Here is a 19,465-nt window from a genome sequence, read left to right on the forward strand (position 1 = left end):
TCAGTGGCTTTACCCACTACGTCACAACGCCGGCCCCATATTTCACTGAGTTCTCATTCTAATCCACACTCATAATCCTTAGATGATTCTTCCTTTTAACATTCTAAGCCAAATAAAACCTTTCTTAAAATAATCTCTCAAATTCCCTATTATTAACAAATGTTTTGAAATATGGTTGTTAAACTGATCTGCGGCTTGAGATTTTGTCAGATAAAATTAGTAATGGGATGAGGTATTTGGCACAGTAGTGCCAATACCCCACATCAGAGTGCCCAGGTTGGATTTAGCTTCCTGCTAATATGCACCACAGGTAACAGCAGGTGGTAGGTCAGGCAGTTGGATCCCTGCCACTCAGATGGAAAACCCAGACTGAGAACCTGGCTCCCAGCTTTGACCTAGTCCAACTCCAATTGTTGCAGGTATCTGGGGAGTGAATCAGAGGATAACAAACCACTTTTTATTTCTAGCTCTTTTGCCTTTCAAATAGTTTTTAAAGAATACTATACGGCCGGCGCTGCGGCTCACTGGGCTAATCCCCTGCCTTGCGGCGCTGGCACACCGGGTTCTAGTCCCGGTCGGGGCGTCGGATTCTGTCCCAGTTGCCCCTCTTCCAGGCCAGCTCTCTGCTGTGGCCAGGGAGTGCAGCGGAGGACGGCCCAAGTGCTTGGGCCCTGCACCCCATGGGAGACCAAGATAAGCACCTGGCTCCTGCCATCGGATCAACGCGGTGCGCCGGCTGCAGCGCACAGGCCGCGGCGGCCATTGGAGGGTGAACCAACGGCAAAGGAAGACCTTTCTCTCTGTCTCTCTTACTGTCCACTCTGCCTGTTAAAAAAATTTAAAAAGAATACTATAGGGATGAGAGAATATGGGACTGATGGTATTAGGAACAAAGTAAATTAAATGAAGACAGTTGTGAAGACAAAAGGTGATAAAGGTTATAACATCATGAGTTTGGGTGTTAAAACAGATGTGGATCTTGGTATCAATCCATGTTGACCACATAACATTAAGGAAATCAATTTACTTGGCTGTCAGCTTCCTTATCTATAAAATGGGGCTAATAGGGGCTGGAGCTGTGACACAGCAGGTGACAAAGCTGCCACCTGCAGTGCCAGCATCTCATATGGGTGCCAGTTCGAGTCCCAGTTAATCCTCTTCTAATTCAGCTCTATGCATTGGCCTGGGAAAGCAGTAGAGGATGGCCCAAGTCCTTGGGTCCCTGCACCCATGTGGGAGATCTGGAAAAAGCTCCTGGTTCCCGACTTCAGATCAGCCCAGCTCCAGCCATAGCAGCCATTTGGGGAGTAAACCAGCAGATGGAAGACCTTTCTCTCTGCCTCTGCCTCCTGTAACTCTGCCTTTATGCTGCTTTTCACTTTTCGCTTATTTGCTCACTTTAAGCTTCTACCTGCAATCATTCAAAATATATTCACTGAATATGATTACAATGTTCACGCCACTATGTTACAGTACTGTTACTACAACAGAGCGAGGCAAAGTCCTCACATGTAAGAAAGCTTATAGCTTTCTTGAAAAAGTTATCAAAAACATAAATACATTTGATATTCCATGAATCAGAAATTCCTACTGGGCCTACATTTAAAATTAATCTGAGTAACAGTTGGTGGTAACAAAAAAAAATGGAAGCAATATCACAGACTTTTCCAGAACATGTCAAGAAAACATTCACATGTGCAGGAAGCCCAGTGAGTCACAAGCAGGATAAGAACATAGGCAAACACATGGAAACTGAACATGTTCCTGAATAATAGTGGGTCATTGAACAAATCAAAACAGAAATCAAAAAATTTCTGGAAACAAATGAAGAATATAACATATCAAAATTTATGGGCTACCGTAAAAGCAGTGTTAAGACAAAGGTTTATAGCGATTGGTGCCAATATCAGGAAATTGGAAAGGCACTAAATAAATGAGCTATCAATTCATCTCAAGGATATAGAAAACCAACGAAATCCAAAACTAGTAGAAAAAAAGAAATAAACAGAATTAGAATAGAAAGAAACAAAATTGAAACCCAAGGCCGGCGCCACGGCTTACTTGGCTAATCCTCCGCCTGTGGCGCCAGCACCTCTGGTTCTAGTCCCGGTTGGGGTGCCGGATTCTGTCCCGGTTTCTCCTCTTCCAGTCCAGCTCTCTGCTGTGGCTTGGGAAGGCAGTGGAGGACGGCCCAAGTGCTTGGGCCCTGCACCCGCATGGGAGACCAGGAGGAAGCGCCTGGCTCCTGGCTTCAGATCGGCGCAGTACAATGGCCATAGTGGCCATTTGGGGGATGAACCAAAGGAAGGAAGATCTTTCTCTCTTACTGTCTAACTTGACCTTGTCTAAACACGATAAGAGTCGGAGAACTCAAAAGGCTTCCATAGCCTTGGAAACTCATGACTGGAGCATAGGGAGATTACTGATGCCATAAACAAGAGTGTCAATTTGTAAAGTCAACAACAGGAGTCACTGTGCACTTACTCCTCATGTAGGATCTCTGTCCTTAATGTGCTGTACATTGAGACTTAATGCTATAATGAGTACTCAAACAGTATATTTCACTTTGTGTTTCTATGGGGGTGCAAACTGTTGAAATCTTTACTTAATGCATACTAAACTGATCTTCTGTAAAAAAAAAAAAAAAAAGAAATTATCAATTCCCAACTTGACTCTCACTGGGATTAAACATGACAATAGGTCTGATCTGATTTCATCATCATTTAAAAATCATCTATTATTTTTCACTTTATGTTTGTGTGGGAGCAAACTGTTGAAATCTTTACTTAATGTATGCTAAACTGATCTTCTCTATATAAAGAGAATCGAAAATGAATCCTCATGTGAATGGAAGGGGAGAGGGAGTGGGAAAGGGGAGGGATGCGGGTGGGAGAGACGATATGGGGGGGAAGCCATTGTAATCCATAAGCTGTACTTTGGAAATTTATATTCATTAAATAAAAGTTAAAAAAAAAAAAGAAAAAGGCAAAAAAAAAAAAAAAAAGAAAGAAAAGAAAAAGAAACCCCCCCAAAAAAAAAACTTTATAAAATATACAAAAGAGCTGGCTTTTGGAAAAGAATAAACAAAATTGAAACACCACTGGCATGATTCACCAAGAAAAAAGAAAAGACTCAAATCAATAACATTAGAATTGAAAAAGGAAATGTAACAACAGACACCACAGAAATAAAAAGAATCATCAGAAATTACTACAAAGAGCTGTATGCCAACAAACCAGGAAACCTAGAAGAAATGGACAGATTCCTGTACACATACAACCTACATAAACTGTGCCATGAAGACACAGAAAACCTAAACAGACCAATTACCAAGACAGAAATTGAATCAGTAATAAAGATCCTCCCAACAAAGAAAAGCCCAGGACCAGATGGTTTCACTGCTGAATTCTATCAGACATTTAAAGAAGAACTGACATAATTCTTCTCAAGATGTTCAAAACAACTGAATGGCAGGGAATCCTCTCAAATTCTTTCTCTGAAGCCAGCATCACCTTAATTCCTAAACCTGAAAAAGATACAACAGAGAAAGAGAACTATAGAGCAATTTCCCTGATGAAAAAAAGACGTAAAAATCCTCAACAATATACTAGACAATCGAATCCAACAACACATCAGAAAGATCATTTGCCCAGACTAAGTGGGATTTATCCCTGGAATGCAGGGATGGTTCAATATTCACAAACCAACCAATGTGATACAAATTGAAGAATAAAAACCATATGATTATCTCAATAGATGCAGAGAAAGCATTTGACAAAATACAACACCCTTTTATGATGAAAACTCTAAGAAAATTGGGAATAGAAGCAGCATTTCTCAATAAAGGCAATTTATGATAAACCCACAGCCAGTGTTCTATTGAACAAGGAAAAGCTGAAAACATTCTCACTGAGATTCAGAACCAGACTAGGATGCCCACCCTCACCTTTGCTATTAAATATTGTACTGGAAGTTTTAGCCAGAGCCACTAGAGAAGAAAAACAAATCAAAGGTATACAAATTGAGAAGGAGGAAGTCAAATAATCCTTATTTGCAGATGACAAGATTATATATATAGGGATCCAAAAGACTCCACTAGGAGACTACTGGAACTCACAGAAGAATTTGTAAAAGTAGCAGGATATAAAATCAACACACATAAATAAACAGCCTTTGTATGTACAGACAATGCCATGGCTGCAAAAAAGCTACTAACATCAATCCGATTCACCATAGCTACCGAAAAAAAAAAAATACCTTGGAATAAATTTAACCAAAGATGTCAAAGATCTCTACAATGAGAATTACAAAGCATCAGAGAAAGAAATAGAAGATACAAAAAATGGAAAAATCTTCCATGTTCATTGATTGAAGAATCAAAATCATCAAAATGTTCATGCTTCTGAAAGCTATTTAAAGATTCAATGTGATACCTATCAAAATACCAAAGACATTCTTCTCAGATATAGAAAAATGATGCTGAAATTCATATGGAAATACAGAAGATCCTGAATAGCTAAAGCAATCTTACACAACAAAAACAAAGCCAGAGACATCACAATAGCAGACTTGAAGACATACTACAAGGCAGTTATAATCAAAACAGCTTGGTACTGGTAGAAAAAACAGATGGATAGACCAATGGAACAGAATAGAAACATTAGAAATCAATCCAAGCATCTACAACCAACTTATCTTTGCCAAAGGCACTAAAATCAATCTCTGGAGCAAGGACACTCTCTTCAACATATGGTGATGGGAAAACTGGATCACACCATGCAGAAGCATGAAGCAAGATCCTTACCTTACTTCTGTCACTAAAATCACTAAAAATAGACTAGAGATCTAAATCTGCAACCTGATATCATCAAATTATTAAAGAACATTGGGGAAATCCTACAAGATATTGGCATAGACAAAGAATTCTTGGAAAAAAACCCAGAGGCACAGGCAATCAAAGTCAAAATCAACAAATGGGATTACATCAAACTGTGAAGCTTCTGTACTGCAAAAGAAACAATCAGCAAAGTAAAGAGGCAACTGACAGAATGGGAGAAAATATTTGCGAATTATGCAATTGCTAGTGGATTAATATTCTCAATCTATAAAGAGCTCAAGGAACTCAACAACAGAACAAACAATCCAATTAAGAAATGAGCAAAGGACCTAAACAGGCATTTTTCAAAAGAGGAAATTCAAATGGCCAACAGACACATGAAAAAATGTTCAGGATCAGTAGCCATTAGGAAAATGCAAATCAAAACCACAATGAGCTTTCACCTCACTCTAGTCAGAATGGCTCTCATATAGATATAAACAAACAACACATGCTGGTAAAGATGTAGGGGAAAAGGTACCCTAACCAACTGTTGGTGGATTGCAAACTAGTACAGTGACTGTGGAAGACAGTATGGGGATACCTCAGAAATCTGAATATAGTCCTATCATATGACCCAGCATTACCACTGCTGGGAATTTACCCAAGGCAATTTAAATCAGCATATGAAAGAGTTATCATTACCCCCATGTTTACTGCAGTTCAATTCATAATAGGTAGGAAATGGAATCAACCCAAGTGCCTGTCAACTGAAGACTGGATAAAGAAATTATGGGATATGTAAACCATGGAGTACTACACAGCAATAAAAAAAAATTCAGTCATTTGCAACAAAATAGATGAAACTGGAAAACATTATGCTTAGTGAAATAAGTCAGTCCCATAAGAATAAATACCATATGTTCTCATTGACTTGTAGTAACTAATAGAGCAACTAAAAAGTAATCTATAGAAGTGAAATTGACACTTTGAGATGTGATGACTTTGAACAGCCCTGTCTCAACTGTTGAGGAAGTTTTTTTTTTAATAGTTTGTTGAACTCTTTACTTAGTATTGAGTCAATCTTAGGTGTATAATGTTAATTGAAAATACATCTTAGGGCCCAGTGCTGTGGCACAGCAGGTTAAAACCCTGGCCTGAAGCACCAGCATCCCATATGGGCACTGGTTCTAGTCCCTGCTGCTCCTCTTCTGACCCAGCTCTCTGCTATGGCCTGGGAAAGCAGCAGAAGATGGTACAAGTCCCTGGGCCCCTGAACCCATATGGGAAACCTGGAAGAAGTTCCTGGCTCCTGGCTTTGGATTGGCTCAGCTCCAGCTGTTGCGGCCATCCAAATAAATAAAATAAAATCTTTAAAAACAAAAACAAAAGGCCAGTGTTTGCTAATAATAACTGATAGAATTAAAAAGGAGAGAACGATCTAACATGGGAAGCGGGATACACAGCTGATTCATAGAATGACAAATGCTCTAAACAGGACTCTGGCCTCAGAATCAGCCCTTAAGGCATTCAGATCTGGCTAAAAAGCCCAAGAGAGTTTCTCAGGCATGGAAAGCCAAGACACTCTGGCAAAAAATGACCTAATTGAAAGATCTCTGTGAGTGAGATCCCAGTGGAAAGAATGGGCCATTAAAGAAGGAGGTACCTTTCTCTGAAGGGAGGAGAGAACTTCTACTTTGATTACAGCCTTGTCTAAATAAGGTCAGAGTTTGTGAACTCCAGAGGCTTCTATAGCCTTGACGGCTCATGACAAGAGCCTCAGGTGATTACTGACATCATAAATAAGAGTGTCAATTGTTAAATCAACAACAGGAGTCACTGTGCACCTGTTCCCCATGTAGGATCTCTGTCCTTAATGTGTTGTACTATGAAAATTAATGGTAAAACTAGTCTTCAAACAGAACTTTATAGTTTGTGTGTCTGTGTGGGTGCAAACTGTTGAAATCTTTACCTAGTATAGAGTTGATCTTCTGTATATAGACAATTAAAAACGAATCTTAATGAAGACTGGGATGGGAGATGGAGTAGGATATGGGATAGTTCGCAGGTGGGAAAGAGGTTATGAGGGGAAGAACTGCTATAATCCAAAAGCTGTACTTTTGAAATTTATATTTATTAAATAAAAATTTTCTATTAAAATAATTATTAAAATAGATAAATAACACAAATATTAAGGATAATTTTCCCAAAAAAAAGAAGTACCTACTGTCTCTATTAATTTTCATAATAAACTACCAGAGATTTAATAAAAAGTCTTCCAAAGTCATAAAAGAAACAGCAAATATACAAATTGTATAGATAAACTAATTTCTCATTAACTTGCAGTTCATGACAGTATATATACAGAACTAATTATTAATTCTTTATAAAAGACTAAAAAATCTTCATTAACTTGAAATGATAATAGCATTAAAGACAAATTGGCAATATATTTTTCAGTCTTAATATATACTCATAATCTCACAAATTTTTCAGTTAAATATCTACAACTATGATGCAAATGTTGCATTCCAATTTTTGTGAAAGATTGATAAGAACTTTTCCTACAGAAGTTTAAGTCACAATCATTACTCCAAATATTTCCTAATTTTCCTTGAAATAATACTGAATTTTGTTGCCAAAGTATTATTTTCATACCTCTGAAGAGCTTTCATTATTGACATCCACCGTGTTTATGGGAGTTGCTGATGAATCTAAATCAGAACCTTGAGAGCCAACTCTCCCAGGAGTCTGAAATACAAATAAAATGAAAAAATATCAAAGCAGATACTAAAATATATTCATAACCCATTTAATAATACAAATCTTCTCACATAAGTAAATGTCTTCACAATGACAAATGGTACTGTGGCTAATACTGGATCAAGATCTCCACATATATTCTCTCATTTTTAGTCTTTTAAAATTAACTAAATTTACTTTTGAATATAATGCTTTATATTCTTCAGCCTACTTTCATAGAACATTTAATCATAATAACATCTTTGAGAAAGATAAGGTAAACATTATCACTATGGAAGAAAAACACATTTAAAGGAGTTAAGTGGCCTGCTCATGATCATACTATTAACAACAACAACAAATAAAAAAACAGAAAGAAGTAAAACCAAATGATCTTCTGATTCCCCTTGCATTGCTCTTTACTACAAGAACTAAAACTATAGGGCTGGCATTGTGGTATAGCAGGTTAAGCTCCCACTTGTAACATCAGCATCCCATTTGGGTGCCAGTTCGAGACCTGGTCACTCCCATTTCCAATCCCTGCTAATGCACTCCTGAGAGAGCAGTGGAAGATGGTTGAAGTGCTTAGGCCCCTGCACTCATGTGAGAGACTTGGAAGAAGCTCCAAGCTCCTGGCTTTGGACCAGCCCAGCTCCAGCCATTGCAGCCAGTTGGGGAGTGAACTATGACAGACGATCTCTCTCTCTCTCCCTCCCTCTGTGTCTCTCCCTCTGTAAACTCTGTCTTTCAAATAAATAAATATTCACAAAAGAGAAAGGAAAAAAGGAAGAGAGGGATGAAGAGAAGGAGGGAGGAAGGGAGGGAAGGAGGGAAGGAAACTTAAACTACAATGACTTGAGGAGTGTCAAAACAACCAACATAGCACAAATTACCTAGTTGCCTCTTCATCAACCTCTCAAGCTAATCATTACCAGTCTGTCTCCAATATTTAAAGTGGCACCACTAGAGATACATTTTGGAGGATTAAAGGTCTTTTCCTCCTGCAACATTTGTACCATATATCATCTAATATCACTCATTAATATTTAGGGTTACTTTAAATGAATGTGAAATCTGTTGGATAAAAACAGATTCAGAGCACAAGGACTGATTCAATTCTCATCAAAGATATATATGGTACATACTAGCATTAATCTCACTTTGCACAAGAGCCAAAGCACAGAGACTAAGTAATCTGCACAAAGACACACACTGAATAAATGAAAGAATACATTTTAGTTTGTGCAGTGTAGTTTTTAATCACTAGCCCATACGGCTTGCCTCATAGACTTGTCATACAAAATGTACCTCAGGCACCCAAGATTGACAACTCACTATACATTTGCCTCAACACAAGAACATCCAATATATCATTACTAAATAGTCAACCTAAATGCCAAACAAGGATGCATTGATACTATTTTGAATTCATTAATTAAAATTATTAAAACTGGATAGAAATGGAAATATATATACAATATTATAATTATACATTAAAAATTACATAAGAGAAAAATTAAAAAGAAATATTCCAAAATGCAAATAATTTCTATGGCAAAACAGAATTATGAAAGTTTTGGCTTTTAGTTTTTCATGCTTTGTTTTTGTTAAATTTTTTCAAGATTTTAATACATATAAATTACCTTTATATTAAAAAATTAAAGATAAACAGACATCTTACATTGAATGTTCCACATTCCTTCTATTTTTCTTTTTATGCAGATATTTTACACATTTATTATATTTCATAGTAGAAATATATAAATTGGGAAACTGGGACAAGTAGGAAATAACAATTGATTAAAGCTACAAGGAAACTCCCAAGTGTTTCTTAAACATACTCCTCTAGGATGGTGTAAGATCAAGTTAAGTTCCTATTTTATATTCTAGAGGAGAATGGACCTAGAATGCTAAGACAACAAGGGGAAAATCAAATTATCTAGAACATTTTTTAAAACACAGCTTGGCCGGCGCTGTGGCTCAATAGGCTAATCCTCCACCTTGCGGCGCTGGCACACCGGGTTCTAGTCCCGGTCAGGGCGCCGGATTCTGTCCCGGTTGCCCCTCTTCCAGGCCAGCTCTCTGCTATGGCCAGGGAGTGCAGTGGAGGATGGCCCAGGTGCTTGGGCCCTGCACCCCATGGGAGACCAGGAAAAGCACCTGGATCCTGGCTCCTGCCATCGGATCAGCGCGGTGCGCCGGCTGCAGCGGCAGCCATTGGAGGGTGAACCAACGGCAAAAGGAAGACCTTTCTCTCTGTCTCTCTCTCTCACTGTCCACTCTGCCTGTCAAAAATAAAAAAAATAAAAATAAAAAAAAAAAAAAACACAGCTTGAGCACCCCAACTCAAAAATCCAAAATGCTCCAAAATCTGAATGTGTCTGAGCATAAATATGACACCACAAGTGGAAAATTCCACATCACAAATGAAACTGTTTCATGCACAAAACTATTTAAAATCTTGTATAAAATTACCTACAGGCTATGTGTATAAGGTATATATGAAGCATAAATGAATTAGTGTTTACTCTTCGGTCCCATTCCCAAAACATCTCTACATGTAAGCAAATATTCCAAAAGGGTAAGAAATCAGAAATTCAAAACACTTTGGGTCTCAATCACTTCAGATAAGGGATACTGAACTTGTAGTTAACTTCTTTAGGCTTCTCAGAAAAACTCAAGGTTCTGTGAGTCTGAGTGAAGAATAACAAGAGGAATATTACTTTGTGCAACTATGTTTGCAATACAGATAGCACACTTCATCATCAGAGGCACATTTCAAAGGAAGAGACAGGCATTTCAGAAAAGTGATAAAAAGGAAGCCAAGGGGCCGGCGCCATGGCTCACTTGGTTAATCCTTGCGGTGCCGGCATCCCCTATGGGCACCGGTTCTAGTCTTGGCTGCTCCTCTTTCAGTCCAGCTCTCTGCTGTGGCCTGGGAGGGCAGTGGAAGATGGCCCAAGTGCTTGGGCCCCTGCACCAGCATGGGAGACCAGGAGGAAGCACCTGGCTCCTGGCTTCGGATTGGCGTAGCTCTGGCCATAGCAGCCATTTAGGAGGTGAACCAACTGAAGGAAGACCTTTCTCTCTGTCTCTGTCTCACTGTCTAACTCTATCTGTCAAATAAAAAAAATAAACAAGGAAGCCAAATATCAGTTAGTGATGGAGGAAATGATAGCTTTACCCCATCCAAGAATAGCAGCAGCCATCACACTGAAGCTTATCCAAGTCAGATAGATGATGGCCAAATTTCAATAAAGTATTGAAGAATCTTTGGCCAAAAGTAAAAGACAATCAGAGGAGCTAGATACAGGAGTCTCCATCTGGTCAACATTAGAAGACACTAGTCAAAATGATAAAAGTGTATGGCTTCCATTCTCAAAAAAACATTGGCAATTAAGTCAATTGAACAATCATACAAGAGTGAAATACTCATAAATTTTCGGAACTACTGATCCAGAGCAAATTCCACCTCAGCCCAATGGGAAGGGGTATGAAGTAATCCCACTACTGAGTACAAAGTTAAAACCTCAAAATTACTATGCTTTAGTTTCCTCTTTAAGATTAAAGAACTCAGCATAAAAATAACCCTCTGCCTCCTTGACAAATGAGAATTTGCTAATGGAAACAATGACACAAAGAAAAAACTGTAAAACCAAACACAAGGAAAGCTACATATCAACCTCAATTTGCTAACGGCTTTGATGAGGCTGGACTGGTTTTGCCCAATCCCTTAGCAGGCCAGGTCTTTTAACTGCAACATCACCTTCTACCCTCAGCTTCGTTGTTGCCCTTTCTTCTGGGAGGCTTCTGCTTTCTAGGCCTTGTAAAAGGTCCAGCAGACACAGCTCAGGAAATAACCAAAGCAGAGTTGCAGTGAAGCCAAGGATGTTTCTGCATTAGAAGAGGGCCCACACTTCCGGCAACTGAGAACTCATAGGGCTGGATCTGACATTCCTGATGTATCACACAGGCACCCCATCCTGCTGGCTCTGCAGTCTGTACTCATCAGGAAAGTTAGGCTCATCTTCCTAGGCAATGAGTTTTCAGCAACAGTTTCTATCTGTACTTTGTGGTGACACCAAGATGTTAGGAATGGGGACGCAGTGGGTCTCCATTTTGTCTTTCTGCTTGCTCTTTGTCATTCTATTTGTTCTGTGACCTTCCTAAAATGCTTATGACTTTTCTCTAAGTGGATATAGTTTTCTCCTCTGGACTGAAGGCATGATAAGGTCTTGTGAAACCACAACCATATAATCCACAGGTGTCCACACCAATGACTCAGGAGTCCAAACTTCTTTTTAGAGGGTCAGTCTCCTAAAGTTGGAATTGTCCTAAGTGTGTACTGATATAATCAAGTCTTTGAGGACATGTTTGAGGATGAATATATAAGATTCCTAGTCTTTATAACTGAGGGTTTTTTGATTTATTTGTTTGACTTACTATGTTGACTCCCATTTTACTGAAAAAATAAATAAATAAAAATAATATAAGAGTGAAGAATCAGATGATAAAGGAAGTGGTTAATATCCTGACTCTTTAAAATTATGTAGATATCATGTGGATACAGCAGACATACTGATCTCAGATTTCTCTTTGTCCTTCAGAGAGTCCTCAGGTTGTTGTTCTTGGCCTAGGGGATCTCAGATTTCCTGGTATAGCGTAAGAAAGAATCCTTGTTTTCCACATTAAATTTTCCCAAAATCTTTCTAAAACTTTCTAAACAGATGCAAAATAAGTCTTTATTGGGTTCATTTAATGTTCATAAAATGTTCATGTTTTAATTATTATAACAGCTACACTCCTCTACAAATACAAGGTTCTTTCCTAAAATGATATACTTATAAATTTATAAGACATAATTTATAAATAAATAAAAGCTAGTTCTGAACTTGATGATATATTCATGGATATGGCAAGGAAAGAACATTTACAAAATTAAAGAAAAGCATTAAAGTGATATAGTTAGTATGGATTACTATATGAAACTAAAAATTCATTTTTGATTCTTTAACCCTTTGACAGCTTCACACTGCAATGGTTTCTAAAAAACTAGTAACACCATCCCTAAGGGACTGGACACAAAAGCTGTATCTCCAAAGAACTCTATTTTCCCTATTTCTGTGTTTTTTATTTTCCAGGTTCCAGGTGGCTTCTTTGACTGAGAGGAATAAATTCAAAAAAATATTGTATTTCTACATAACCATATTGCCACCACCAAAAGTAGCCATTCTCACATTTGCTTAATATAATCCTAGTTGGGGCCAGTGTCGTGGCACAGTAGGTTAAGTGCCATCTGCAAAGCATCCCATGAGCATATTGGTTTGAGACCTGGCTGCTTCACTTCTGATCCAGCTCTCTGCTAATACACCTAAGAAAGCAGCAGAAGATGGCCCAATTACTTGGGCCTCTGCCACCCAAGTGGGAGACCCAGATGGAGTTTCAAGCTCCTGGCTTCAGCCTGGCCCAGCCCTGGCCATTGCAGCCATTTGGGGAGAGAACCAGTGGGTGGAAGATATCTCTCTTTCTCTCTCTCTCATTTTTTAAAAGATAAATAAAATAAATACTTTAAAATATTTAATAATAATCTTAGTTGATTTCAGTAAGCTCAACAAGCATGGGGAGTAAAATGAGGAAAAAGAAGGAAAACTATCCAAAGATATGGGGTTTTTGATGTGCCTATTTTTAAATATACCCCACTGATTGTTGCTGAATTGTTAGAGAGCTTCTGATTCTGTTCTGAGGCCACCAAAATCTCAATATTTCAAAAAGAATCCCAAATGCAATAAAACTGACCCTGAAGTAATACCACTCAGATAACTTTTCACTTAAAAAAGTTTACTCTGCAGGGCCAGTGCTGTGGCATAGCAAGTGAAGCTGCTGCCTGAAATGTCAGCATTCCATATGGGCACCGGTTCAAGTACTGGCTGCTCCACTTCCAATCCAGCTCCCTGCTATGGCCTAGGAAAGCAGCAGAAGATGGCCCAAGTGCTTGGGCCCCTCCACCCATGTCGGAGACCTAGAAGAAGCTCCTGGCTCATGTTTTCAGATCGGTGCAGCTATGGCCATTGCGGTCATCTGGGGAGTGAACCAGTGGATAGAAGACCTCTCTCTCTCTCTTTCTGCTTCTGCCTCTCTGTCACTCTGCCTTTCCAATAAATCTTTAAAAAAATATTTTATTCTGAGATCGGGGTTGGTGAACTCAAGAGGCTTCCATAGCCTTGGCAGCTCATGATAAGAGCCTCAGGTGATTACTGACATAAATAAGAGTGTCAACTGTTAAATCAACAACAGGAGTCACTGTGCACTTACTCCCCATATAGGATCGCTGTCCTTAATGTGTTGTGCTATGTCAATTAACGGCATAACTAGTACTCAAATAGTACTTTATACTTTGTGTTTCTGTGTGGGTACAAACTGTTGAAATCTTTACTTAGTATATACTAAATTAATCTTCTATATGAAGATAATTGAAAATGAATCTTGATGTGAATGGGATGGGAGAGGGAATGGGAGATGGGATGGTTCCAGGTGGGAGGGAGGTTATGGAGGGAAAAAGTTGCTATAATTCAAAAGTTGTAGTTTGGAAATTTATATTTATTAAATAAAAGTTAAAAAAATAGTTTATTCTGGAGTCTGGAATTTTGGCGCAGCACCCCATTTTAGAGAACCAATTCAATTCCTAACTACTTTGCTTTCAGTCCAGCTTCCTGCTAATGATCCTAGGGAGGCAGCAGAGGATGGCAAGTGTTTGGGCCCCTGTCACTCAGGGGGGAAACCTGGATCAGGTTCCAGTCTCCTGGTGTCAGCCTAGACCATTTGGAGAGTAAGCAAGCAGATGGAAGATATTTCTATATAATTTTCTTTCTCTCTCCCTCTAACTTTAAAAAAAATTAATAAATCTTTTTTAAAAGTTTTATTTTACAAAAACAATAACAATTCGTGCCAAAAATGTACAGTGATAAGGAGATTAAATATCCTCTAAGTTATATTTTTGAGAAAGTATTACATAAATTTAGCTATTTTTTACACCTAGAGGCCAAATGGAAGTACCTCAGGCATGAAGACAGATTAAGAGAACCAAGGACCAGGCTTTCAGGTAGACCACATCCTGAATAAGAAAACTAAACTAATGCATACAAAGAAGTAGAAAGCAATCTGGAAAAAGAAAAAAAACCAGGAGTAGTAAACGGAGGGAGTCTGAGTGTAATTAGAGTTCTGAGAATGAAGAGATCAATGCTAGTTCTGGTAATTGAAAAAGAAATTATTCCTTGAAGGAAATAATAAATTAAGTAGAATAGCAATAATTTCATCTAGATGAGGAAAATGCAAAGTAGATATGCAGAAATAACACTATACTTAAAGAAAAATACATATTTGACAGAAATTTATCAGAGAAATATATATACATTCAAACACACAAGTTAAACTGATAACATGGGGGATGGTGTTATTTTTTTGTTTTCTAAAGATTTGTCTATTATTTGAAAGGCAGAGTTAGAGAGAGAGAGAAGGAGAGACAGAGAGAGAGAGAGCGAGATCTTCCAACTGCTGGTTCACTCCCCAAATGGCTGCAATTGCCAGGGCTGGGCCAGGCAGAAGCCAATAGCCAGAAGTTTCTTCTGTGTCTCCCACACAAGTGCAGGTGCCAAGGACTTGGAACATCCTCTGCTGTTTTCCCAGGCAGGTGCTGCGGGCCACGGCTTTAACCAGATATGCAGTTAATTGCCCAGGTCCTGGTACAGCAGCTTGCTGCTGTTGTGATATCAGCATCCCAAAGGGGTGCAGGTTCATGTCCCAGGTGTTCCACTTCCAATCCAGCTCCCTGCTAACGCCCCTGGGAAAGCAGCAGAAGATGGCCCAAGTGTTTGGGCCCCTGCCATCTATGTGAGAGACCCACCAGAAGCTCCTGGTCCCAGCTTTGGCCTGGCCCAAACCCCAGCCATTGTAGCCATTTAGGGAGTGAACCAGAGGATGGAAGATCTCTGTCTCTGTAACTCTACCTTCCCAATAAAATAACCCTTTTAAAAGACACTGAAAATGTGGAATGAGACAGGAGATACAGAGCAAATATGTCATGTTCCAAATGAGAGCATGTCCAGAACTAGTTCGGACAATATTCAGGATTCACACAAAAACCAGCTGCCCCTGCTTCAATTATATATCAGTAAGACAAAAAGAATGTTTAAATATTAAAGAGGCAGAGACTTCTCAAAAACAAGTACTCCTAATCAAAACTAAGAAAACACAGAGTATACAGACCAAAAACAGGAAGAGGCAAACAAGTTTGCTAACAGTGACCTAAAGCACCCAATGTCTGAACAAGCCAGGCTCACCTCAGGAATTCAGAAAATGAGCAAGGCTACTACTACCCCTTGACAAAAACAAATTTTCCTAAAAGATTAAGTCCCTTCAAGCACTATTTGGGATTGAAGTCTGATCAAAATTTTTCCAAGCCCAGTTGAAAGAGCATTCCAAGCAAACTTAAAAGTAACTTGTAAGTAACTTATATGTTCAAAATAAAGAAACAGCTAACTAAGCTATAACATAATCATTCAATGCTTAACTATTAAAAATGGCAAGGGTGAAAGTTATGTAGAAAAATGAGCATGCATGATACAATCCCAAATCTACAAAAGAGGAAAAGTACAAAGTTTATAAATTATGTGACTTCAATTATATAAAAATATAAATATATATAATATAAATATTAAAAGATAAACATAACAGACTGCTAAGTTTATGCGAAGGTAATTTTTGTTGTTTTCCCCATGTTACTAACAGGAAGAAATTTGCATTAAAATGATTGCATAAGTGGAGGATGGCCCAAGTGCTTGAGCCCCTGTACCCACATGCAAGTCTCGGAAGAAGCTCCTGGCTCCTGGCTCCTGGCTCCTGGCTCCTGGCTTTGGATCGGCGCAGTTAGACCATTACGGCCATTTAGGGAGTGAACCAATGGAAGGAAAACCTTTCTCTCTGTCTCTCCCTCTCACTGTCTGTAACTCTACCTGTCAAATAAATAGATTAAAAAAAATGATTGCATAAACCATCCACCTACTTTCCTACCTACAAAAAAAGTTTCTATTACTACTGTCATATTAAAAAAAAAAAGATTTATTTATTTATTTGAGAGGCAGAGGCAGAAAGAGGGAGCGAGGTCTTCCATCCACTAGTTAACTCCCCAAATGGCCACAACAGCCGTAGCTAAGCTGATCCAAAGTCAGAAGCCAGGAGCTTCTTCCAGGTCTTCCCATGCAGGTACAGGGGCCCAAGGACTTGAGCCATCTTCTACTGCTTTCCCAGGACATAGCAGAGAGCTGTACCACAGTGTTGACCCCCATATTACTTCTTAAAACATTCAGATTTTGGGGCCAGCACTGCGGCTCATTAGGCTAATCCTCCGCCTTGCAGCGCCGGCACACCGGGTTCTAGTCCCGGTTGGGGCACCGGATTCTGTCCCGGTTGCCTCTCTTCCAGGCCAGCTCTCTGCTGTGGCCAGGGAGTGCAGTGGAGGATGGCCCAAGTGCTTGGGCCCTGCACCCCATGGGAGACCAGGATAAGCACCTGACTCCTGCCATTGGATCAGCACTGTGCGCTGGCCGCAGCGCGCTGGCCACGGCAGCCATTGAAGAGTGAACCAACGACAAAGGAAGACCTTTCTCTCTGTCTCTCTCCTCTCTCACTGTCCACTCTGCCTGTCAAAAAAAATTTTTTAAAAATTCAGATTTTAAAATCTAAAATTTGAAAAAATATTTGGACTTGACAAAGATTCAGAAACTTACAGTTATCAAACACCTATCATTAACTCAGACTGGCTAAAATCAAACAAACCAGGTTAAAAAAAGCTAACTGAAACAAAGCTATCTTTTTATTCACTACACTTCTGAATCCAACGTGTGGGTTTCCCACACCAAGCAATTCAATTCTCTGCAAAAATCAACTGCATGTCCTGTAATTTAATTCAATTCTGACCACAATGGAAGTAGTGCAAACCACACAGTCCTATACACTACCCCCTCCATTTCAGATGCCAATGGTAAGTAATGTGTCCCCAAGTTACCCACACTTCTTTTCAACTTGACTACAAACCAAGGGTTCCCACAGCCCTCTTCTCAGGTTCAATAACTTGCCATAATGGCTCAAAGAACTCAGGAAAACATTGTACTTAAGTTTACATAAAGGATACTATAAAGGATGTCAACGGCAGATGTAGAGGTCCATAGGATAAGGTCTAGGAGAATATGGAGTACGGGGGTTTCTGTTCTCATAGTTTGGAGTGCATCACCCTCCCAGCACATGGAGGCATTTAGCAACCCAGGATCTTTCTAAATTCCCTAGTTTAAGATTTTGATGCAAGTGCCATTATGTAGGTATGGCTGATTAAATCACTGACCATTGGGGATTGGTTCAATCACCAGCCTCTCCATTCCTGGAGGCTGGATGGTGGGTCAGAAAGTTCCAAATCTCTAATCATGTAGTTAATTCCTCTGGTAAATAGTTCTCAATACGAAGCCATGTAGGGGTCCATCAAGAATAATCTCATTATTGGAAAACAGTATAGAGACTCCTCAAAAAACTAAAAATAGAAGTATCTTCTGATCCAGCCATCCTACAACTGGGTATATATTCAAGGGAAATGTTGAAGAGACATCTGAACTTCTATGTTTACTTTATTATAGCTATATTTACAATATAGCTATATTTACAATAGTAAGATGGAAACAACCTAAGTGACCATCGACAGAAACTAATAAAGAAAATGAGTTGCATATACACTATGAAATACTACTAAGCCATAAAAAGGGATGAAATCCTGTCATTTGCAACATGGATGGAATTGGAGGTGACTACGTTAAGTGAAAACTGGAGGTTGTTATGTTAAGTGAAATAAGGCAAGCACAGAAAGACAAGTATCACATGGTCTCACTCATATGTGGAATCTAAAAAGGTTGATCTCATAGAAGTTGAATGTGTATCTTTCCAATTTCTAGAAGAGGCTGGGGAAAGCGGGGGCAGGCAGGGAAGGATGGAGAAAGGTTATTTAGTAGGTATTAAGTTATAACTAGATAACAGTAAGAACTTCTACGGCCACTGTTATGGGGTTGTGGGTTAAGCCATCGCCTGCAAAAATGGCATCCCATCTGGATGCCACTTCAAGTCCTGGCTGTTACACTTCCAATCCAGGTCCCTGGTAATGTGCCTGCAAAAGCAGCAAAAGATACTCAAGTCTCTGGGTGCCTGCACCCATGTGAAAGACAGAGAAGAAGCTCCTGGCTCCTGGCTACAGCCTAGCCCTGCCCAAGCCGTTGTGGCCATTTGGGGAGTGGACCAGCGGATGGAAGATTATCTCTCTCTCATTCTCTCTCTCTGTGTGTCTCTCTCTATCTCTCTCTCTGCCTTTCATATAAAATAAATAAATATTTAAAAAAAAAGAGTAAGTGGACTTAACCCTAATGGTAGAATTAGAAACATGCCAGGGGAATTCCAATTCAATTCCATCAAGGTGGCATGTTACCAATACCATCTCCTAGTCAAAGTAATCAGTTCCAGTTCATAACTGATCATAATGATATGATTAAGTGTCAAAGGGATCACATAAACAAGACTAGTGTCTGCTAATAATAACTGATAGAATTAAAAAGGAGAGAATGATCTAACATGGAAAGCAGGATACACAGCAGACTCATAGAATGGCAGATGTTCTAAACAGCACTCTGGCCTCACAATCAGCCCTTAAGGTATTCAGATCTGGCTAAAAAGCCCATGAGAGTTTCTTAGGCATAGAAAGCCAAGACACTCTGGAAAAAAAAAAAAATGACCTAAATGAAAGATCTCTGTGAATGAGATCCTGGTGGAAAGAACAGGTCATCAAAGAAAGAGGTACCTTTCTCTGAAGGGAAGAGAGAA

General features: G+C 39.2%; 1 protein-coding gene across 4 annotated transcripts in view; it reads right to left on the reverse strand.

Moving 5' to 3' along the window:
* Window positions 1–19,465, reverse strand: part of EEA1 (early endosome antigen 1) — a 177,745-nt gene that overhangs the window by 120,607 nt on the left and 37,673 nt on the right. For all 4 annotated transcript variants that reach the window (XM_051846531.3, XM_051846532.3, XM_051846534.3 and 1 more), the window contains exon 2: window positions 7,475–7,567. In XM_051846531.3, coding sequence (XP_051702491.2) covers window positions 7,475–7,567 — 93 coding nt within the window. The remainder of the gene's footprint in view (window positions 1–7,474; window positions 7,568–19,465) is intronic.

The sequence above is a fragment of the Oryctolagus cuniculus genome, chromosome 11 (genome assembly GCF_051225735.1).
Source record: "Oryctolagus cuniculus isolate XC-2025 breed Fujian yellow rabbit chromosome 11, ASM5122573v1, whole genome shotgun sequence".
Classification (NCBI taxonomy): domain Eukaryota; kingdom Metazoa; phylum Chordata; class Mammalia; order Lagomorpha; family Leporidae; genus Oryctolagus; species Oryctolagus cuniculus.